Source organism: Anastrepha obliqua, chromosome 1 (genome assembly GCF_027943255.1).
Source record: "Anastrepha obliqua isolate idAnaObli1 chromosome 1, idAnaObli1_1.0, whole genome shotgun sequence".
Classification (NCBI taxonomy): domain Eukaryota; kingdom Metazoa; phylum Arthropoda; class Insecta; order Diptera; family Tephritidae; genus Anastrepha; species Anastrepha obliqua.
This window is the reverse complement of record NC_072892.1, coordinates 46,667,072-46,692,737: the sequence shown is the minus strand read 5'-3', so window position 1 is coordinate 46,692,737 and position 25,666 is coordinate 46,667,072. Positions and strand designations below refer to the sequence as shown.

At 36.2% G+C, this 25,666-nt stretch overlaps 1 protein-coding gene across 1 annotated transcript; it reads right to left on the bottom strand.

Moving 5' to 3' along the window:
- Positions 1–25,666, bottom strand: LOC129247246 (protein takeout). The gene is made up of 4 exons (XM_054886298.1): positions 25,263–25,666; positions 1,008–1,097; positions 768–918; positions 1–697 (listed from the first exon to the last, which is right to left on the bottom strand). Exons 1-4 carry the CDS (start codon positions 25,393–25,395, stop codon positions 262–264), a joined length of 810 nt encoding a protein of 269 aa, XP_054742273.1. The 5' UTR covers positions 25,396–25,666; the 3' UTR covers positions 1–261.

The window sequence follows — 25,666 nt, the reverse complement described above, 5'->3', positions numbered from 1 at the left end:
TTCTATATGCAATATTATATACATATCTGCAAACATTTTATTTTTATTTATTCACATTTACTTGTCTTAATAATCAAATCTCTTAATTTAACATCTTATACTCTACCACATAATAATAAATTCCAGAAAGCTCAACTCATCTCACATACTCTTACGCTCACAACACTAAACAATAAGCCTTACGACTTTTATTAAATACTAAAAAATACTCAGGTCATGTCCTCGTTTACAACTTTAAGCCCTTCTTAAAGCTCTGCCCACTCAAGGACTCAAAAATATCGAATCGAATGGTATCTCTTCGAAGAGCTTATTAGAAATCTCACGGAAAATTTTACCAAAACTACGAGAATAGCCAACTTTCAACTCATTGAATACCGTGTCCCAGTTATCGTTAAGGAAACGGTTCATTGTCTGCGATAGTAGACGATCATTGAAAAGATTTTCAAACTGCATATAAACACGTTTTGGATTCAGATCGACACGGTACTCCTTGAGACGCATATATTTGACGCCATCGCGCATGAATGGTTCACCAATGAGACGATGTTCGATGCGTGTATTGATCAGCGTTAGATTGGCTTTTCCATTGCCTGTAATGGGTAGCAGTAGTATACGGCCTGACATCTCATAATCGCCTACCATTTCAATACGATCGGTTTTACTGTCGCAAATAATAAGGTGATTGTTGAGATCAGTGCTGGATTTGGAAGAAAAATAATTTATTGTTAGATGTTTTATGTATAAATTTAAATGCGATTTGAACTCACCGATAGCGCTGCACCTTACTGGTTGAGATCATATCGTGCACCAGCAAATTCTTCAGGCTTTGTTTCAGCGTAATTGGTGCATTACCAGAGTCGATAACTAATGATTTAATAGCAAGTGGCTCGAGTGGTGGTATACCGTACTCCTTATTGCCTGAAAGTAGAAAAATATTGTACTTATTTATTTAAATTTTCGTTTTTACTTTTTCAGAGATTATTTTAAAATGTATAATATTATTTTACCATCCTTCAGCAGCAAAATGGCATTGTTCACAGCATCAACGAGGCATTTGTCGAAATTCTCATCACGTTTGCACTTGTCAAAATTGCTTGCTAAAAATATAAAAATGAGAAATGTGAAAAAATCAGAAAAACTCGCATTCATAAAAAATAAGTAAGAGAAAATACAACAAAAGGCCAAAGAGGAAACATTTGAGAATGAGGCTAACAATTCGTATCGATTCAGGTGGTCACTATGGATTAATAGGTTAAGTTAAATCGTTGCCTCCAAAGGAGTTACGTTCACATATAAGTAAATTGTGTACTTTTTCGTGCTTAACTCTCAATCCGTAATTAAAAAATTAGATTACCCATACAAAAATAATCCTAGATTATTACCACACTTTTTTACATGCAACCCTGTGTTTTCTGTATTATAGGTATTTATTTTTACGAATGTAAAGAGAAACGTCAAAGAAACTAAATAAAATGGATGCTGGTAGGTTTCTAAACATAAGTCTAATAATTTGTGTTAGTTATTATTAACAATGCATTCATATAACAAAAAAACAGCGTGTGTCCATAGACGCTTTGGCCTTTATTGCTTATTATAAAATGTAATATGGAATTTCGAATGCGTATTACTGCCATCATTTTTTCAAACCTCAGTAAACGTCGTTTACGGATTTCCTCCAACTGTTTATTACCAGTAGACAATTGCGCAATTAAATTAGCTATTCCTTCTCCTTGTCTTTTCTTCATATCATTAATAATAATTAAACAAACCAAAAACACCGAAAAATTCCACCAAATCAATTTCTATGAAAAAAAACCTTTCACAACAGTATTGACAGCTGATTGTCAATTTTGGAGGTAATCTACCACATGTGAACGGGTAGATTAATTTTGTGGGCTTATTGCTAATTACTGCATATGTGAACGTACTTTTAGTTGACTTGGGCGGATAACTATTAAATCATCCATTGTGGTACCATTAACCGAAAAAGAAGATAGAATGGATACCTATCATACATTGCTCGGTTAAAAATACCAACTGCCATAGAAAGTTACGGCTTTGTTAGCTGTTGAAACTCGTTCGAATGCCTCAGATTCTGTCGTGGTCATAAGAACCTTGCATGTCAGTTTGCGTGCCCAGCATTCGAAAGCCTGAATGTACGCTTAATAGAGGGTACCTCGCAGAATACTCATTTGCCAATAAACTTCGAGTTATTGGTGAACAGTTAAGAACGGCTCTATTGTAAAGCCAGGCGAATGTTTGGTACGGATCTTAATAAACAGGGACTCTTTCAGGCCCTTGCGAAGGCGCCTGGGTAATCTCGCACCTGTTGCGCAGATGTCAATAGCTCATCCTTAAGCGGAAGATGAATACCTAAGTACTTCGTCGAGCTCAGCTTGATTACAATAAACTAAAATTTAAATTTAAATTAATGGTAAACAAGAGTACTTGGCTACATTTAGGACTATCGGTATAGATATCATGGAGTCACAAATAATTGGTATATATTAAACTGTGCAATTTTGGGACAAAAATGCTCCACTTTTTCAATGCAGTAGTGCTATTCAGCGATACACGATTTTTACGAAATTTAGGTCCGAGGGTAGCACGAATCATTTCTAGTAAACTTTTTTCAAAAATATTTTTTCAATGTTCAATATATAATTTATATGGGTTGGGTACGTAATGCTGTATTCTGTGTACAAAATGCTGTATACAAAATTCTGTATTTCAGAATTCTGTATTATAGAATTCTGTATACGAAATTCTGTATTTCAGAAATCTGTAAAAAATATTCTGTATTGCCGAAATGCTGTATTAGCGAAATTCTGTATTGACGAAATGCTGTAAGTAAATAATAAGAAATTCAACAAATTTTATAAAAAAAAGTGCGCACTTTTTTTCTTCAGTTTCGATAGAATCCACCGTATTTTTGCGTAGAACTCCTTTTCGCTTCAACAAAATAACCCTCATCAGTCCAAGTCCGGCTACGCAATCCACCGTATTTTTGCGTAGAACTCCTTTTTGCGTGGGCGGTCTTCGGCCGCGCTTCAAAAAAATAACCCTCATCAGTCCGACTCCGGCTACGCAATCCACCGTATTTTTGCGTAGAACTCCTTTTTTCGTTGACTTTTGTCAACACAAAATTTTTTCAATACAGAATTTTGTTAATACAAAATTTCGTCAGTACAGAATTTCGTCAGTACAGAATTTCGTCAATACACAATTTTGTCAATACAGAATTCTGTTAATACAGAATTTTGTCACTGCAGAATTTTGTTACGTTAATTTACAGTATTTCGTACGAAAAGAATTTTGATATACAGCATTTTGTAGGGATCCCAATTTATATATGTATATGTATTTCTTTTTTCAACATTAATCAGTAATTTAAGTACCAAGTGAAAGCTGAAAAACAAATACAATTTTTTTTTACTTGTTTGTCACGTTTACAATTTTTAATGAATAAATGATATGCCTAAAAATATACTGCATCAGTCGACGAACATTATTTGCATTTGATGCCACATCAAGCCACATATTTTTAGGCCTTTTGGTTATTAATAGAAAAGTTTTGAAACAGAGCTAATATAATATTAGGGACAGCAGCTTACGTTGAAATTTGTATGGGGCATACTTTTACAAACCGAACAGTTTTCTGACAGTATGATTTGGATGAGATTTTTTTTACAAGTTCTATATAAAAAATGATCCATGAAAAAGCTTCTCATAAAAAATATCTGCCATTCGGAGTCGGCTTAAAACTGAGCTTGGCTAAACACACAAAAATGGATTAAGCGGAAATTATGCTTATATACTTGTATATATGTAGACGTTTTGAAAATTTGTGTTTTGGAAATAAACGAGACTAAATTTTGTTTTTGTTGTTTTTTGAAAACTTATTTTCACGTGTGACGTGTGAGATGTTTCTCTGTTTTTTCTGTTTCTGTTCTATTTCCCTAATCGTCGAAAATGTTGGAACCTGCCAGCAGAACCCGGTTCATCGACAGCAAAAAAAAATATTCATGCTTCAAAAGTTATGTTGCGCATCTGGTGGGATCAGAAGGGTATCATCTATTATGAACTCCTTAAACCATCTGAAACCATCACTAGCGATCGTTACCGACTACAGCTAATGCGTTTGAATCGAGCTCTCAAAGAAAAGCGGCCGGAATGGGGCGGTAGACATGACAAAATGTATTTGCTGCATGACAACTCCAGGCCACACGTTACTAAACCGGTCCAGAAATATTTAGAAGGACTGAATTGGGAAATCTCGTCGCACCCGCTGCATTCCCCAGACATTGCACCTTGGAATTACCATCTGTTCCGATCAATGCAGTCAGCCCTTATTGAATGGATCAATGAATGGATCAAGTCGAATTTTTCATCAGAGGAATCCGTATGCTGCCTGAAAGATGAAATAAAGTTGTAGCTTCCAATGGCACGTACTGCACATAATATCATGTATTATTCAATTGTTTAAATCATTCGTAACTTTGGCTAAGCAAGGACGAAAGCTAATTACCATATCAATACATTTTCAAAAAATATTACGCTGTGTGACAAAATGAAACGAAAAAAAGTTAAGAATTCAGGACATAAATTATGAAAGAGGAACAAGATTGGACCACCTGCCATTTTGTCCCTAAACGTCACAGCTTTTTTACATACATTGTATTTGAGGTTTCCTAATTTGGTTTCAAGTTGGTGCAAATTATTTGAAAAAACTTGTATAAAACCATATTTACCATTGATATTGTCTTTTAGATTATTTGATAAAATTTAATGTCGCATAATATTGTGGAACATTTAATCCAATATTTCCCACCAATGTGGGTCATAATGATACTTACTTTTAAAAAACTTGGTTGGGGAAAGAGAAATGCGTTATTTTTATTTTCCGTTTTACGGAAATGGCTTAGAACTGTTTTATGGTCGATCTATAGGTCCTAGGTAATGCTACGACTACTAACATGCCGGTCAACACCGATTATTTTTGTGATTTTATCGACATTTTCGACATTTACTTTAATATCAAAAATCCCTGAACGGTATCGACGAAACCAAAATTGTACGTAATTAGCTGCTATGGTATCTCCACCCTAAAGTCTATTCACAATTTCAGTGATCTGGCTTGCATTTTCGCCTTCATCAAAGAAAACCCGTAAAATGTATCGAATTTTTTCTTTGTTGACTTCCATTCTTAACACCCTGTAACTCACAACAGAATGGAACAAAAACAAAAAAACAGCAAAAGAACCTTGACAACGGATATAAGTTTTAAATTGTTTCACCGATACTTTACGGGATATCGATCACTACAGCCATCTACCGAGAAAATAATGTATAGTATTTCTTTTTCCCCAAACTAATATTAGGTTTGTTGTGTCTGTTGAGGGTTAAAATGTTGTACAAAAACATTTCCCGGAAAATTTTTCAGTAGAGGCCTTTTCATACCATCTATTTTTTCTAACACTAATAAGCGTATCACGTATCATCAAACTCTCAATCGGATTATGGAGTATCATAGTTTATAGTATTATTCTAATATATCTCTCAAAACTTTATGTTAAAAACATATCGCTTTATTAATGTGGAAACTACTATATATGGTAGTTCACAGTCATTCAGATTTTCCGTCCAAGAGGGTAACTTCCGTCCACTGAAAAGAGGGTAACTTCTTCCGATACCTAAGATTTGGTATAGAGAAAACTGTCCACTCAAGCGAGGTATCCGGCTAATAGAGGTATCCGTTAGAGTGGTTACACTATACATACATAATTGGCACGTTTATTCTTTGTTGAGTATTTGGTCGAGATCCTCCTGTAATTTGTAGTGTGCGTCTTGATGTTGTTCCACTTTATTGGCAAAAAATAATTTATCCAGCGAAGTTACACATTTTTTAAAATGTGTGTTGAAGAAAAAGTCACGAAATTATATCAAAATTTATTCTTCTCTATTCCACCAAAAAATTCCCGAATACGTATCTTTTTTTATATTTGGTTGGTTAGTTAGAGTGATGATTCAACCAGAATCAGCACCATTTGGTTGCCACATCCTCGCTACCAACTTATTTAACAGTTATTTACAGCAAGACTATAACCAGTCTGTGCGGTTTAGGAACCTTATTAGGTTGTTGACGTCTAAACGAGACAGTTGTTCGAGACTCTCAGCGCCATGCCCAGGGTTAACATTCTGTCCTTCCATAGGGCAGGGCATTCACAGGGGAAATGGAAGATTGTTTCCTTTTTCTCCGGTTGTTTACAACTATGACAGTATATTTTGTGAGGAATGCCCATTTTGGCGGCTTGTTCTCCGATACACCAAAAGCCAGTTATGACTGCCGTTAGTCTACAGGCACCCGTCGCTCCATGTTTATTAATGTCGACGATTGCTTGAGGTTGAAGGTGGGCCATAACGTCCTGCTAATTTAGCATTTCGTTTGGTCTCTCCATCTACAATCTGCGATTCGTAGGTATTTTAGGGAAATTGCATTCTTGGCTGCACCTAATGGTGTGAGTACCGGTTTTGCAAGAACGTTGTTCATGGCAGATCCTTCTCTTGCCAGTTCATCGGCTTTTTCGTTACCTTCTATGTTCCGTTGTCCCGGGACCCAAATTAAGGTAACTTTATGGTTTTCATTTAAGGTGGTAAGGCTATTCCTACTTTGTTCCACCACTTTAGAGGTTGTTGTAGCCGGATCCAGTGCCTGGATTGCAGCTTGGCTATCCGAAAGAATAGCGATATTGCCCTTAAAAGAGAAATCTGTGATTAGTAGCCAACAAGCTTCCACAATTGCCAGTACTACCGCCTTGAAGACACTGCTGGTATTAGGGAGACGCACAGATTTTTCAATTCCAAGTCTATGAGAATATATACCAGCTCCAGCACCACAATCCATTTTACCATACTGCCATCTGTATAGACCGTAGTATTGAAGTTGGTTAGTGAGAATCCCTTATATGGAACGAGACTGGCAAAATTCCTTTTGAAAGTTACCGTTGGGATAATGTAATCAGTCCTCTCCGAGGTTAACTGAGTTTGTCGCAATAATAGACTTGCGTGACCATACGTTTTTTCTTTCCAGCGACCCGCTTCATTTAACCTAAATGCACTCATGGTTGCCGTCTTCTTTATATGTAGGTCTGTTGGAATAACGTGTGTTAGTACATTGAGAGCCTCTCTAAAACATGCTCTGATTACACCGACCGTTATTACATAGGCTGATCTTTGTATTCTGCCGAGTAATTTGGTATTGTAATTTCTCCCAAGAGCTTTCCATCAAACTACCGAACCATACGATAAAATTAGTCCTATAACCGCCTTATACAACCATAATGTATGCTTGGGTTGAAGACCCCATCTTCTTCGTTTACGTTTCGCAAACGTTTACAGGCATATAAAGCAATTTCTGCTTTCCTTACCCGTTCTTCGACGTTTAATTTCCAGCTAAGTTTACCCCTAAATACTTTGCGCTAGGTGAAAGTGAAAGAGTTTGTCCGTTGATATTTGGTAGGGTAAAAGTTAGTAGCCGAATAGGTTGGTGCGTGTCTACCATTCGGAATTCACAGAGAGAATGGTGGTTCGAATCTCCGTGAAAGATCAAAAATTAAGAAAAAAAAGTTTTTTCTAATAGCGGTCGCCCCTCGGCAGGCAATGGCAAACCTCCGAGTGTATTTCTGCCATGTAAAAGCTCCTCATAAAAAATATCTGCCGTTCGGAGTCGGCTTGAAACTGTAGGTCCCTCCATTTGTGGAACAGATACAGACACGATATTTTTTTGTTGTGTTCGATATTCGCATAATATTTTTCGAAAATGGAAAACAGAGTATGCAGATATCTTTTTTAGTTTCCTCTATTTTAACTCTCAACATAGAATGCAAAAATGTGTCCACTCATTGTGATGTAAAAAAAAAATACAGAGAATTCAGGCTGCAGCGTAAATGATACAACGTAAAAAATAGCAACTATGTATTTATTTCAAATTTTTTAAACTTTAACGTATTTAGTACTCGTTTAGGTGTCCTTTATTATCAATTACAGCTTGAATTCTACTTGACATGGAGGCAACATATTTTTATGTGTATTCTGGACTAATTTCGCTCCACTCTTCCAATATCGTCTGTTTAAGATCAGATTTGTTATGATGCCATATTTTCTTACATTTACCTTCAAAACCGACCACAAATTGTCAATTACGTAGAACAATTTCGGACAGAAAGTAAGTTAAGTCTAGACTTTCTAGTGCTTGAACCGAAAAATTGAACAAAATATGAACAATTTAAATTTAAGGATATGTAATATGTAAGTATATGTAATAATACTTTATATCGTTTGACATTGGAGATTGGTAAGTAGAGGTACACCGCAAGGCGGAGTCCTCTCACCGTTTCTATGGAACGCAGTTGTAAATAAACTTCTGTTAATACTGGAATCGGTGGGCTGTAAGGTGACAGCTTACGCCGATGATGTTGTCATTGCTGTCTCTGGTAAATTTGTATCTACATTAAGAGACCTAATACAAAATGCTCTAGACATACTTTCTAGGTGGGCAGGAAAGTGTGGTCTAGGAGTCAACCCAGACAAAACACAACTTATATTGTTCACTAGGAAACCCAAAATCCCTCAACTAAGTCCAATTATGCTCAAGGGGGAAGCTCTTGTGATTTCGGAAGAAACCAAGTACTTGGGACTAATCATAGATAGCAAACTGACTTGGAAGTCAAACATCTTAGAAAGAGTCAGGAAAGCGAACCTAGCTTTTTATGCCTGTAACAGAGCTTTAGGTAAGACCTGGGGAATTAAACCTAAGGTTGCTCATTGGCTTTACACTGCTGTCGTCAGACCCATTCTTCTATATGGAAATGTTGTCTGGTGGTGTGCTATGCAGAAAAAAACCTATTCTAATTTATTGAATAAGGTGCAGAGATCAACGGAATTAGCAATATGTGGCGTCATGAAAACCACGCCATCCATGGCTTTGGATATCATACTACATCTGCCACCCCTAGATCTCTTCTGCAAATACTTAGCGGCCTGCTCCGCTGTAAGGCTCAAAGCGAGCTCACAATGGAGGACTGTCACACAGGGACATTCAACCATCTTAGACTCCTACACGGATATACCCAGTGACTGTGATTATCACCCTCCCATTCTTTGCTTCGAAAGGAATTTTGTAATGAAAATCCCTTCTAGACTGGAATGGTTTGAAGAAGATCCAGCACCCAACACACCCGTTAAGATCTACACGGACGGGTCTAAAATGGATACCGGTGTAGGATCAGGGTTATTTTGCGAAGAGCTTTCTATTAGTGAATCCTTTAAACTACCGGATCACTGTAGTGTTTTTCAAGCGGAAATAAACGCTATTCATGAAGCCTTAAAATGGCTAAAGATAAACAGAATATCATCAACGGATATCTGCATTCTATCAGACAGCCAAGCTGCCCTACGAGCCCTGGATGCATTCCAAACAACATCAAGGAGTGTCTTGCGTTGTCGCCAATCTCTAAATGAGATGGTCAAACAATATCGTATAATCTTGTGCTGGGTTCCAGGCCACAGAGATATACCAGGGAACTGTAGGGCAGACCAACTTGTTTGCCAGACATAAGTAATTTTATGGAGATACCTCTCGCAACTTGTAAGCTTCTCATTAAGGACGCATTAATCAGGTCTACAAATCAGAGATGGATTAGCGTTAACACCTGTGAAATTGCTAGGCAAACATGGCCAAGGCTAAATTTTCGTCTGTCCAAGAGTATTATAAAGCTGAATAGACTTCAAATCAGGACCTTAGTAGGGGCCCTCACAGACATTGTCTCATAGGAAATCATGCAAAGAGTTTAGGCGTTTACACGCATGATTTCTGTCGTAGCTGCAGAAATGAGGAGGAATTGGAAACAATTCAACACCTTTTTTGCACATGCCCAGCTCTAGCCAGAAGCAGGAACCGATTTTTAAAATTCTACTTCTTAACGAATATAGATAATCTATACATTTTAGGTATCAACAACCTTTTACGGTTTGTCAAAAGCTCACGATAGTTTAATATAGAGAGGGAAATGTAGCTCAGCCCCCGCGGTTCACAACGGACCCATTTCGTGGTCTAAGTGGCATCGTTGTCTCTATGTGCGATGTGGCTGCCAAACCTAACCTAACCTATCGTTTGACATTCGAGTATTTCAGACAAATTACTTGTCGAAAACGTTTTTCGTTTTAATTTTTTACCTATTCATGAAATATTTCCTAAAGCCACACCGAAGCCTTGAACCGAACCAATGTTCAATATTCCTCAACACAATCGCCTAGTAGAGCTTTTGTAAAGTATGCCAAATATACATATATTATAATTATATATATATATATATATATATATATATATATGTGTGGGTGTGTTTTCTTTGTTTAATTGTCTTAAAACTTTTAAAAGATTATCTCGTGCACGCGTATCAAAGTAAATGAACCGCCAACTCCTTTGCATACAAACTAATCGAAAGTGCAATGTACAGTACAAATAATGCGTTGTTATTGTTTTGTGTTCGTTTTGTATAATAAAAAGAACCATATTCTGTACCATCTGCCACAAGCATAAAGCCACGAACGTGCTCAAAATACGCGCACACACCCATTTTAAGAAAAATGTATTGGAAGAAGGGGGCGAAAAATGGTCATATAATTAGCGCAAATAAAAGATGGTTTAGAAATGTTTGAGATTTATTGAGGTAGTCAATCACGCGCCATCATAATGACCATCAATAAGTGTGAATAATTTAAACCTTTTTATTTATGCAGTTTAGGTTTATTTAGAATCGACCACAAAACATCTATGGAAGTCTGTGCGTTTTCTTTTTTTAATCTAGTGCGCTAATATAAATAAGTTTATTAAAAGTGTACATATGTTGATATGTCAAGTTGTTCAAAATAAAGACGGAAACCGATCTAGCCATGTCTGCTTTATCGAAGGTTCCAGGGTTGCAAATCAGCTGAAACATGGAGGCAAGATGCATTGCAATTACAGCAATGCAAATAAAAATGGCATCGCGCAGCTGGCGATCGAAACCCTTGATATTAAGGTGGATAAGCAGACAACACGGAGAAGTGGACTTCCACCTGATTCAAATACTGATGGGCCATGATTGCTTTAAGCCATGCCTATACAGATTTAAGAATGAGGGTGATCCCATCTGCACCTTCTGGCAAATGACGTTACTGAAGACGCTGAACACCAGCTTAACAGTTTACGATGGGCTGGTTGCATTATAAGGGTAGACGAAGTATACCCAGCGAAGAAATTGTAGAGAAGACCCGAACTCCAATGGTTGGATGGCGTAGATCACGACGCTAAGCTGTTTGGTATAAGTTGTTTGACAAGCCAAGACCCGGATCGGGCTAACGTGATGATGATACAAGGGGAAGTCCAAAATAAACAAGACTGAGCTAAAATAGAAACGACAGGAGCTTTGTTCTGATAGCAACGAGTTTATTTATTCGAAATAATCCCCTTTGGCCTCGATACACTGTTTTGCGCAATCTAAAAGCTTTTCGAAAGAGTGTTTCAGGTCATTGACCGGAATGTCCTTCAGGATGTCGGTACAAGCTTTTTGGATGGCTTCTGCGGACGCAAAACGTTTTCATTTCATAGCCAAGCGTTATTTTCCGAATAGGCAAAAGTCACTTGGAGCCATATCAGGTGAATACGGTGAGTGATTGATGGTTAAAATGCGGTTTCTAGTCAAAAAATCAGCCACAAGAGTGGATCGATGAATGGTGCATTGTCATGCAATAAGCGCCAACTTCCTCCTTCGCGGTATTCAGAACGAATTTGACAAATGCAATGCATCAAACCCTTCAAAACGCCAAGATAGTAAATTACATTCACGGTTTGGCTCATTGGAACGAACTCGTTGTGGACAATTCCCTTGGAATCGTTAAAATAAATGAGCATCGACTTGTTTTTTGACATCTCCAAACACGATTTTTTGGATGGTGGCTCGTCTGGGGACTTCCATTCGACTTTTTGACGCTTAGTTTCAGGTTCACCAGTTATAATGTCGTTAAGGAAGTTCCCGACTTTTCTCGCACCTTTAATGAGGCCTTTCGAATATTGAATTCTGAGCAATTTTTGGTCCTCAGTTAACTTGTGCGGAATCAAACGTGCACAGACCTTTCTTAAGCTCAAATGATCAATTAAAATGCGATAAATCGATATTTTGGAGGTATTCAACTCCGATTCCATAAAATTTCAACAATAATTTCGGTTGATTTTTGATAAATTTCCGAACAATTTCGATGGAGTTTTCGGTGATTACTGATTTTGGGCGGCCCGTATGTTCATTCTAATTTATGTCCTCACAACCATCTCTGAAACGTGTAAACCACTCATGAACTCTGGCACCAGATAGACCATCATCGCCATACACTTTTTTCTTCAATTCAAATGTTTCGTTAAACGTTTTACCGATTTTAAAACAAAATTTGAAATTAACTCTTTGTTCGAAACTCTTTTTTGTACCGATGACACAAACATACTGACTCTTTGGACGCAATAACTTCGCTTCCACTGAACCGAATGTCACCAAGCTTTCACTGGAAATCAGCTAGGGATGTAACTTCCAACGCATTAACTCATTGAAAAGATGGCGCCATCAAAAATATTTTTATGACGCCAGTCTTGTTTATTTTGGACTTCACCTTGTAAAACTGTCGGTGTGATTGTTTTTCATTTTTCGCCATCAAAAATATTTTTATGACGCCAGTCTTGTTTATTTTGGACTTCACCTTGTAAAACTGTCGGTGTGATTGTTTTCAGTTTACAATAAAAAAATGACTCGAGTATGGAGATAGGCACGATACTTTCGGTTGAAAATCTAGTGGAAATCTGATATTTGCCATCATAACAAAATTGTGATACGTAGAACAGCGAGGTAATACCTAGCAGTAGTTGCACGGAGTGAACGGAACGGACCAGAGGTAGATATTTACTATAGTTTGGTGATCTAAAAGACAAGTCTCAAAATTTTTTTTCAATGCTTTGTGCCACCTCTACACAAAAAAATTATTGAATTTACGAGTATTTGCTTTACCTAAATACCCTGAAACTCTGAAACAATAAAGACCATCCTCACACACTTGTAATACATCTAGTCGGCAGTTTTTTTTATTTATTTCCTCCTTTAACTTTCAATCTCTGCCAAATACAGGAAATTCATTTCGGTCAAACTTGCGCGCTTAAACAGGTTAAGCTTCAAGGCCTTCTAAACTTAAGCGGAATGTTTGGCGCCAACAAAAAAATTCCAACCGCACAATTAACTGTCGAAAACATAACCTCACTAAAGTTGCGCAACCGCATACGATTACGGAAAAATGCCAACAATTTGTAAAGTTCATTCGCACCAAAAACACGGCTCAACGGAAACTATGTCAATAAGAACTACAAAATACTTAATGTCAGGATCATAAAAAAACAACCTGATTAAGGCAGAACACAAAAAAGGAAAAAAAAAACCAATATGCGCAGCATCCACAATATTGTCGGCAGATGAAAACTTGTTTGGCACATACAACAAAAATTTGGTAACTACAATCACAAAAAAGTCAAAAATGCATATTTTGCCTGTCTTTTTTGGTTCAATGTCAAGTTTAAGTGCTAGCCACAACAACGATTCGGTGGCGCTCAGCGGGCTAAAGCAACAAATGATAGCAACAGAAATGAAATAATAAAATAATAGTGGTGGAATTCATGAAATTTAAATAACTACAGCATTTTACATGCATATTTGTGTGAATACAAATGTATGTACGTACATGCATATATTAGGGTTGCCCTTAATACTTCATTCATAATTTACATATTTTTATGAACTGGTTTTTGAAAGAAAGAAACCCAAAAAGTTTCTAACTTGGCTAAATATTTTAGTAAACGATAACACGAGGCAGAAGGAGACCTAAGCCAAAATGCCGTATTTGGGCTGAAGAGCAACCCGTAGTCATTCAAGAACAGCCATTACATCCATTGAACAAAACCACTTGGTGAGGCCTATGGGTGGGAGGAATCATCGGCCCATATTTCTTCAAAGACGAGGCTGATGCCAATATAACAATGAATGGCGAGCGCTATTGCATCATGATAAACGACTTTTTGATGCCGGAAATTGAAGCCCATGAGCTCCACAACATTTGGTTTCAACAAGACGGCGCTATTTACCATAGGTGAAGCAATGGATTTACTGCATCGTCGTTTCAGTGAGCAATTTATATGTGGTCTCCACCAGTGGATTGGCCACCAAGATCGTGTGATATCATTCCTTTGGACTTTTATTTGTGGGGGTGTGTAAAGTATAAATTCTTTGTGGATAGACCAGCTTCGATTGAGGCGTTGAAAGCCAATATTACTAAGGTTATTCACGAGACACCGAGCAAAGTCCTCCAGCGCGTTATTCAAAATTGGTGCTTCCGGATGGCCAAATTACGACGCAGTTGCGGTCAACATTTGAATTATCTTTAAAAATTATCATTAATGGCTCTACACAAAAATAATAAAGATTGCACAAACAATTTAAATTTTTTTTTATTTTTTTTATTTTAATTTAAAATCGGATACCTCTAAATTGATCACCCTTTATATATATTCGTATTCGCATTCGTCAGGCATTTTGATTCATATTCGTATTTACATTCGTCTTCGTCTTCCTAAAGGCATTTTGTTTCCTATTCGTGTTCGCATTTGCGTCCGTATTAGTACTGATACATATTTACTTTCATATTAGCATTCGGATTTGTATTGATAGTCTTCTTCACATTCTCGTAAACATTCGCGTACTCGTAATCGCATCCTTATTTATTGGCTTACGAAACATTTGTTCCTTCGGCTTTGGTTTCTGTAATTCTCGTACTGTAAAGTAACAGCTTTACAACTTAACACTGATCCACCTGTACTAAATTTTTACCCTATTAAAGATATTTCTCATCAAAAATAAATCTTGATTAAATCTAAAACATCAAATATTTTTCTTTGAATAAAAAAACTTTAATAACAAAACTCTGCAAACCACAAAGAAGTAAAATAAACCAATGAAGCGACTGTGGTGACGGCTGTGATAAGCTGGAACATACACGTATTTGCTATAATAGCAATTGAATACATACATGCATACATATGTACACACATATCGTCAGTCGTGACCTAGGTTAATATGCATTGTAAAGTCTTCGTTCATTAATTTATGTTTTTTTATTTCGCTTTGGTTCATTTAATTCAATTTTAATTATTTCTCCTCTCATTTTATTCCTTTTTGTCTTACATTATTCGCATTATAACTTCAACGAACTGTGTCATCTCCAATTTACGTAAATGGTAAAGCGGATGAAGCCGTTAACCTAAAGTTGAGGGCAACACCAGGAAGCAATTTTTCACAAACACAAGCACAGACTAACACACACCGACTGGTCCATTTAACGCTCCGTTGAAGGCCTGTTCGGCTGATTAGCGCCGCGTACCGCTCTCGTTTCGAGTGCACGTGTTGTTGTGCAAAAAGAAAAAACAACAATAAAAAAAACGAAAATTAACAAGCCGGCTTCTGCATCTTCATTGAAAACAAAGTCAGCTGTCAGCGTACTCGCAGTAAACTGACAACAGAGTCGGAGAGTTGGCTGAGTGACGGGCTTTTGTTGACAAACTGGCTGACCACATTCATTTACAAGCTGTCGGTTAGACGACGCCCAAACTTGTGCTTGATTATGTTGTTGTTGTTGGTGGTTTTTGTAGTTGGCTTTTAGCCAACATAATGTTCGGCAACAAGACATACAGTTTTATGAGTGTTTCTATGTATGTATGCATTCGCCTCTGGGCGGACGCCATTAGTGCTCTGATAAGATACCTTAAGTATGTATTAATATATGAATGTATGTATGTATGTGTTTATTTGCTGTTTTTCATATATTGGCCAAAAGTGGAATAACCTTGTTTGTTTGTTTGTTTTGCCTCTTTTTCCACTGGTCAGCCAACTAGTTAAGCGACAGAAAAACTCATTGAATGACATAACGTTGTAAATTTGTTGTTGTGCATCTGATTGTTGCATTTATTGGATTTCACTTTGTTTAGATTGATTATGACCGACTGCAAATTATTATGTTTTCAATTGTTATTTTTACCTATTATAAATTTAGTATGCAGTGCTTTATTAAAGTTTAATGTTATATCGATGCTCAAATTTAAATTAAAAAAATTAAGATAAATGAAAAAAACTAGTACAACTTTGAGATGCAATATTTGTGTCCTTGATTGTCAGCCATCTTCTTATGTTTTACCAATCAGCTGATTAAAAAATTTTTACGAACCAGTTGTCCATGCATATTTATAACTTGCTAATTAAAATTAATACCAGAAAAATTTTTTATTTCTAAAAGCGATCGCCCATTTCGCAAGCAATGGCAGACTTCCGAGAGTGTTTCTGCCATGAAAAAGCTTCTTATAAAAAACTATCTGCCGTTCGAGGGTGACATAAAACTGTAGGCGCCTCCATTTGTAGGTAGGTAGGTAGGAGAAATGGTTGAAGTAGCACTCCGGCACTTTTCTGAGAAATTATTTTTTGCAGTTCCTCTTTAATAACTGACAGGAAAATGCCGTTTACCAGCTAGGAGGCCCCTGAGGCCAATTCAGTCCCCTTCCTAGGAAGCTCATCTGCAATTTCATTTCCCTCTAAGTTTCTATGTCCTGGAACACAGATCAGAGAAATGTTACCTACACACCCAAGAGATTTGATCTCCTCCTTACAGAAGTTTACTAGTTTGGTTCTGCACCATAGCATCGTCAGAGCCTTGATCGCGGCTTGACTATTGGAGTAAATGTTCCCTAAGAGTTTTGCATGCGTGCAGGATCCCAAAGACTTCTGCCTGCAAAACATTAGCAGTATTCGGCAGTTTAAAGGATATATATAAACTGACTGATTTAGAGAAAACCCCTGCTCCGACTCCCGATTCCATCTTGGCACCGTCAGTGAAGACAGAGGTGCATGCTTCGGTGCAGAACCTCCATTTGTAGAACAACAGCAAAACTGGCAAAAAACCAAAAATGCAATATTATCGCACACGTGAAGTATTGCAAAGGACAGATGAATCTAGAGAAGCTGCTCCTAGAGAATTTACTGGACGCCCACGGACGCTCATTGAAATGCTCAGTAATGAACTACATAGCTATCAGGAAAGAAGCCATGTACCGATTTTTTTAGAAGCGCAGTCAGCACTTCTCATTGGCGCTTATATCCTTTGTTATGTGTTTGCTCGCGCTTTCTGATCTATTTGCTTGATATTGTCTAGCCAAATGTGCGTACCTGCGCTTTGAAGTCGCCTCCGATCGGCTGATGGTTTCTATGAAAAGTTTTTCACGGCACGAATACATTCCTAACTTACCGAGAAGTAACCGCTGTTGGAAAACAGTATTCTTTTCCATGAAAAATCAAACGTTTTTCTTTCTCAACTACCCAGTAAGCTCCGGGCCGTTTAATCATCGAGTGTTGGACTCCTTAATGGTGCAGTTTCCCACCAACATAGAACTCTAAGCATTAGTCATATGCCTATAATACTTTTATATTCTCTTTTTAAAGTTATTAGTACTCTAAATTCAACCATTCACATTTCAACTATTTCCATAATCCACTACGATCTTTGATGTGACCTATTGAGCTTAGCTCAGTTTACTCCGTCGATAGCAGAGACAACACCTAAACTTCATCTTCATTCATCAATGATTCATATTAGCCCAGGCAGTTGACACTCTATTAACACAGAACAAACCTGAAGCAGCAAGCAAATTTTGCCTTCAGAAACTCAGTGAAAAACAATCATTCCTTTCAATTTAAATTTGCTCATTGAACATTTTTCTTTGCGCTCGGTGAAGTTATTTTCATTCAGTGCTTGGCTTCGCGCATCATTTCAATGTCATACTATAAGTAGAAAATTACAATACGTTACATATTAATGCACTTTTTTTAGTTTCGCCATTTTGGAACGCGTTAATATATTTCTGACAAGAGAGACTGTGGCGTCGGAGCAGGTGTATATTCGAAAGACCTCGAAATTTTCAAGTCTTTTCGCCTAGGGAATCGGAATAGTACAATATCTTTCAAGCAGAGGTTCTAGGGATAAGGGAAGCTTGCAAGATAATCAGAAATCCTCCGCAGCAACTACCAGATGCACCTATTTTTTCAGATAGTCAAGCAGTCATCTTAGCTATGAAGTCACCAACAACTAATCCAAGAATCGTCAGACAATGCAAAGAAGAATTAAATGCCTCAACACGCACAACAGACATCACTCTCATCTGGCTACCGGGTCATAGAAACACAGCAGAAAATGAGAAAACTGATGAGCTGACAAGACAGGAGACTTCCTCTAGAGTATCCGAAGTTGTACCAGTCGGCTGCCCCCGAAGTATCTACAAAAGGGAGATTTTCTTGCAATTCCAGGAGCAGGCTGTTGACAGATGGCCCAACACCGATACATGCAAAATAGCGAAGGAAACGTGGCCAGATTACAACAAGTTCAGAACAGATTGGTTTTTTAATTTCAGGGGATCCAGTTCAAAGATATAGTGGTCACCGCAAAACGTCTTTTTTGAGAGTAGCTCCCGGAAATCAGTTGTAGCTCCTATCCAAATAAATATTTTTACTAATACTAAATCTTAAAATACATTTAAAAGACAACATAATATGTGTACAACTTTTTAGATCAATAAATTTAAAAGTTTTCTCAGAAAAAATTCTGAAAAATTCGCTTTTTTCGGCCTTCTAACTGTATATAACCCCTTAAGAATTACGTCAGCCAGGCCCATGCGCCCGGGAGGGTTTGCAGAGTTCAACCAACAAACAAATTTTTGACATGAATCGATATGACAAAAACAAAAAACAAATAGGCACTGCAACAAACGTTAGAACCCCCCCCTAAATCTAAGGGTCTGCGCACGGGCCTGACGTCAGCAATAACTGACCATTGGCCGGCCTATCGGAAACCATGCTAGGAAGATGGGGTAGCCGTATAACGATGAATGTAGCAGCTGCAATTATGAAGATTCTAGCGAGACAGTTTTCCACAACCTGTGTGAGTGATCAAGGCTGGGAGCTCTAGAACATAGAATGCTGGGAGAATTCTCAATGAAGAACTTGATAGAAATTACAGGAAAGAAAATAGGTGACATACGCAGATTTATAGTCAAATCAAAATGGTTTGACTAAATAACGGCAGTGGTTCTACTAGTGGTGTACCAAAATGGCATCTTTTGTGCTAATTAAGTCTGGGATGTGTCACTCAGACAGCAACTCTATCAACCAAACAATCTTAGCTGTACTGATTTGTTTACGGAACAGAGAGGTACTGCGTTGGAGAGAAGGCTTCGTGATACACTCCTAGTGGTCGCTGCCGTTGGTCATTTACTTTTAAGCTTTTAGCTGTTTTGAGCTAACTTTCAAGCAAAACATATTGCTTTTTTATTTTTGAAATATATTTTCTAAAAAAAATCAAAATTCATATATTTGTGAACAATTTCGGTGGTTATTGTATGTATCCTGGTGTTTATAACTTTTTATATAGATAATTATCTACCCAGCTTCGCTTAACAAAGTTGGCTTGGTGCACCCTTCTAAAATATATTAAGTTATTGAGCATTATTTTAATTGGCCAGCATTTATTTTATTTGCACCTGACATCATTCACATCCCTAGTTTGTAGCTCACAACTCTAACATCCCTTACTAGGAAACTTATGTAAATGACTATTGAATACCGAATACATTTCTGTACCTGTAAGTACCATTTATTGTCAAGATCATCAACAGCACTCCTTAACATTTTTTCTATGAGGGCACCAACTATTAGTACAGAAATTCCATACCGTTTTGTATAAACATTACAGCACCTGTAAAGGTAATCATTGCGTTTGTGAAGTTGTTTTTTTATATTTTTCTTCTTTTCCATTTTGGAACTAATGTGGTTGCGAAAATTATAATCAATTTGCATGCAAAGATATGTGTAAATAAATGTTTAATTTTCGTTGTACATATAGGAAAAATGCAGAAGGGGCGAAATTGAATCGTTGGTTTGGTAAACTGAAGGAAAAATGCATACAAATACGACAACAAAAAATAAATTTAATAATTTATAATATGTATGTAGATACGTGAATGGTTGGCAATAGAATGCCAATAAGTTGGGCCACCCAAATTGGTTAATGAGTGGTTAAAAACATACAATATGCATATGTATGAGCGTATAATAAATATTATATATGAAAAATGTATTAGTTGGCATTGGAATTTGAAATTAATTACAAGTATTATTTTTTTACTGCAGACCATTAAGTGCGGAATCTTTTGAACTTTAGGTCAGCGTGAAGTATTAAAAACACTGACACAAAAAATTTTGTTCTACAAAAATTATTTGCCTATAAAATCTAATTTAATCTTAGCAGTTAAACCTCTACTGTGCAAGGTTGCCTTAGGGCATACGTTTTTTAAGGCAATTTCTTCAAATTTAGGGCAATTCTTTACTTACAACTTAGCATTGGTAGTCCTCACGTAAAAATATATCTGCCAACAAACTGAGAATAATTTATACTAATTACAAAAGAAAATTGTGCTTGTCAGTTGCGTGTTACTAGTGAGTTATTTATCTCTCCGGCAAAAGTCAAAAAGTTTAATTCTAATGCTCGCAGAGTACATAAATACATACGTGTACATACAAGGTGCAATCCAAAATAAATAAGACTGGCGTCATAAAAATATTTTTGATGGCGACATCTTTTCAATGAGTTAATGCGTTGGAAGTTACATCCCTAGCTGACTTCCAGTGAAAGCTTAGGGACATTCGGTTCAGTGGAAGCGAAGTTATTGTGTCTAAAGTGTCAGTATGCTCGTCTCATCGGTACAAAAAAGAGTTTCGAACAAAGAGTTAATATCAAATTTTGTTTTAAACTCGGTAAAACGTTTACTGAAACATTTGAGTTGATGAAAAAAGTTTATGGCGATGATTTTCTATCTCGTACCAGAGTTCATGAGTGGTTTACACGCCGGCCAAAATCAGTAATCACCGAAAACTCCATCGAAATTGTTAGGAAATTTATCAAAAATTAACCGAAATCATTGTTGAAATTTTATGGAATCGGAGTTGAATACCTTCAAAACATCGATTTATCGCATTTTAATTGATCATTTGGGCTTACGAAAGGTATGTGCACGTTTCATTTCGCACAAGTTAACTGAGGACCAAATATTGCTCAAAAATTCAACATTCAAAAGACCTCATTAAAGAAGCGAGAAAAGTCGAGAACTTCCTTTACAACATTGTAACTGGTAATGAAACGTGGTGATTTCAACACGAATCCGAAACTAAGCGTCAAAGTGCCGAATGGAAGTCCCCAGACGAGCCACCACCCAAAAAATCGCGTTTGGAGAAGTAAAATCAAGTCGATTTGTTTTTACGACTCCAAGGGAATTTTCCACAAAGAGTTCGTGGCGGAGCAAAACCGTCAATGCAATTTTCTATCTCGTCGTTTTGAAGTGTTTGGTGCATCGCATTCGTCGAACTCGCCTTTTCGCTTATTGCATGATAATGCACCATCTCATCGATCCACTCTTGTGACTGATTTTTTGACTAGAAATCACATTTTAACCATCAATCACTGTGACTTTTACCTATTGTAAAAATTGCATTTGGCCATGAAAAGAAAACGTTTTGCGTCCGTAGAGGCCATCCAAAAGGCTTGTACCGACATCCTGAAGGGCATTCTGGTCAATGACCTGAAACACTCTTTCGAAAAGCTTTTAGATTGCTCAAAACAGTGTACCGAGGCCACATAAACTCGTTGTGATCAGAACAAAGCTCCTGTCGTTTCTATTTTAGCTCAGTCTTTGTTATTTTGGACTTCATATTGTAATTTATCGAAGCAGCTACTGAGCGATGTCATGTCGAGTGATCCAAGTTTTTTTGACTTAGTCTTAAATTTTTCTGAAAATTGTTTTAACTGTCAGCTTAGATGCAAACTGAAAAATTTTGAAAAAATTAATAATTTTGAGATTTATTCAATGTTGAAAATTTTGGCCAAAGCCAAAGATCTTTGGTTGCTTATAACTTTCATTTTATAAAACTTTATTTGTAGTTTTAAGGTAAATTATACTAATTAAAAAAAAAAATTGTTAGCACAAAATTTAATTTTTATGTTCAAAATTTTTGGGGAATAATATTCAAATACGCATGTTTCTTTCTCTGACATTATTATAAAATATAAAACTATACAAATTTTTAGCACATTTACTTTACCGATAATTGAAATATAGTATTTTTTGCATTTTTGCAAATTACCGTTAAATTTCCGTTACACTGTCATATTCAATGCAAGCTTCTCACCATTCTGAACATTTTGGTTTGCAAATCTGCATATCTTTCATTATATCTTTCTCGATTCTAAGCTGTAGAGAACAACAATTATATGAAAAAATACGTCTATTTGAAAAGAACTGGAAAATATAATAAGTGCGTCACCTTCCCATTTTCCTCTGTAGTCTAATCTGAGTGTAATGTAAAAAATATAGAAATCTAAACCATTAGTTTTGTTAGCAAACAATCAAAATAGATTTAACAAAAATCTAGAAGATATGGGGCGAGAATCAAAAGACTTAGGCACACTGTGACAGGTAAGGACCTTTGTGTAAGCTTTTCAAAGAGAGATCACGAAAAAGCTTGGATAAGAAAAGTAATATCTAACAGACTATACAAAATATAGCGAAACGGGATCTTAGAACCAAAAGTTGCTTTCATACAAATTCGGTCTGAAACTTTTTCATAAAATCAATATATTTTTTTTTAATATCTAAATAAATAGAGAAGTTAAATAAGAAAATTAGGCAGCTGCAGTATACAAAAAGACATGCCATGAAGCACGTAAAATTCAAAATAAAAATTTCCGTTACTCAAAATCTTTGTATTTTGTTGTTTCGTAAAAAATTATTCAAAGCCAAAAGAAATTAATAGATGATTAATTTGGTGCCACCATGCAAATTTTACACAGAGTGACTTATTATTTCGATCGCTTAATTTAAAAAAATTGTATAATTTCCAAAAATTGTTTAACAAAAGCAAAGAAAAAAATGCAAGTGCTCCTATTTTCTATTTTTCAAAAACGGTCACTGACAATTATCTAACTCTGTTGACAAGAACCAGTCCATCCAATCCCTATGTAGGTTAAATAAACCTCTGAGTCGAAAAGTCTAATTTTTGGGGAATCCATTAACAGATCAAAACAGTATATATGCGATTCTTTAAGGGGTCCCGGTGGTCTAGAATTTTCAAACAATCAATTTTTTTTTATATTTCGAAAGTATACGCTTTTGACAATATACGGTCAAATTTTTGAAAGGATATTCTCACAATTTTCGGTTCTAAAGCCGTTTTAGCAGGTAGAGTCAGATTCGTCGCGCGGCGGCATCAATGGTCGCAATATCCACTCTCAAAACTTTAAGCTCAATTATCTCAAAACTACTTTTTTCGGCCTGGTGTTGTCCAATAGTTGTTCACAAAATCAATGACTATGGCCCGTACTAGAATCATATCGTCCCCTTAGTATAACAATAGCCTATGTGCTCATAGGCTATTATTTTTTATTGAATTTTTGGATTCTCCATCGTCGATTTTATTTGTGGTCAAAATTTTGTCAAATTCTAGTTCCACAAAGTGGGTCAAAACGTCAGTCAAAAAATAATAAATATTTACAGACATAACGAGATTTGAGTGAGAGCTACTTTCGACAAAAAGTTTGAAGTTCATTTTCTCAAAACATCAAAAAATTTATAGGCTATTTTAATACTAAGGGGACGATATTATTATTTCAATTATTTTGTATTTTTTTATTAAAAAACTGAAAAAAAAAAGATTTTTAAAGTGTCAAATTCAAAACCGCGCAATTTTCACAATTTTTTTTTTTAATCTATATTAGTACGGGCCATAGCTGCAGTTATTCTGATTAATATTTTTTTTTGGTTTTTGGGTTTCAGATAAATAGAAGAGACAAAATGGACAACACCGTCCAACATTTGTGTGCAATATATTCTTTAAAGTGTACAGGAGAGTCTGAGAATCCGAGCTCTTAAAAAAAAAATTGAGGCTAATAAATTTGTGTTGTTCTTTACTTGTGTATTATATTTAGAGATTCAGATTGGAACGAAGTCTTCTTCTCCTCCTCGACGATTCCTGCTTTTAAACACATTTGTTCATCAAATGATAGCTTATTTGGAAAAGAAAAACTACGCACCAAATGTTTTATCTGCTGTTAATGTTTCTCACAGCGATCGCCCGTCGGCAGGCAATGGCAAACCTCCGAGTGTATTTCTGCCATGAAAAAGCTCCTCATAAAAAATATCTGCCGTTCATATTTTTTATGAGGAGCTTAAAACTGTAGGTCCCTCCATTTATAGAACAACATCAAGACAAATAGGAGGTGGAGCTCGGCCAAACACCTAACAGAAGTGCACGTGCCAATTATTTATTTTTTTTAAGTAGTCGAAATTTTTGTGGAAGAGGAAAGGTGAAGAAATGTTGTTCAATACAAAACAATTCGTTTTATTTCTTCTATACATATAACGAATTCTCTATGTACGAAGTAATTTTCTATTTTTTGGGAATTCGTTGTAGAGAGATGGTCTTAAATTTTTACGCAAGACTTTTTATATTAGTGGTCCGAAGCAATAATACCCTAAGTCGAAAATAATTGGGTTACAATACACATGTATGTTATTATACGGTGGCCCAAATTTTACTAACTAAAGAAGAAAAAAATATTTTGAGTGATAGAAATCTTTATTTAGACCTTCACGCACTCCATTGCTTGTCTGTTAGTATACCGCAGCTGTCTAGTTCACAAGTGTCCAAAGTGATTGACATACAACGCAATTTGCAAGAAGTATAAATCTTCCGATAGCGAGATTAATTTTGTGACACCTTGTAGTTACTAATAAAACTATGATTATGTTTAATGTCTAAGTTCTTATTAAAAACAGATTGTCAATATATTATATTATTGGTTCCATATTAAGCGCTTTTTCTCGAAAGCAGGATTTTCGTCGATTTTTGCTTACAACCGCAGTTATTAATTTCGGAATGAACGAATACTCGTTTACACTTCTACAAGCTACTTGTTTTTATTTACAGTTTACTGTAAATTACGAAACTTATCACTTTGAAAATAAAAAGGCAACAAAAAAGAAAAACAAAACTTACGCAAATCTTTGGCAGCAACTGCATTAGCCAATTGCAACACGAGTTGCACAAACAGCAACAGCCAAAGTGGCGGCAGCAATGTTAACTTGAAGCCAAAGTCACTATGTAACGTGTTGCGCATGCGTGCAGACATTTTTATTTATTTGATATTAATTTGCACTTTCTGTTTGTTTTTCTTACACGAAATTGTTACGCTTAAATCTGTCGATTATCTCATAAGCTGCAATCGATTTTCGATTGACTTTAAGTATATACGTGTACCAAATATTTATTTGATAATTTTATACTATTTTTGTTTTTAATCTAAAACACTTTCGTATATTTTAAACTGAAGGAATTGCAAATTTATAATTCAAACCGTCCGATTGCCGCACAAACAACGCCACTGTTCGTTCACCAGCGAG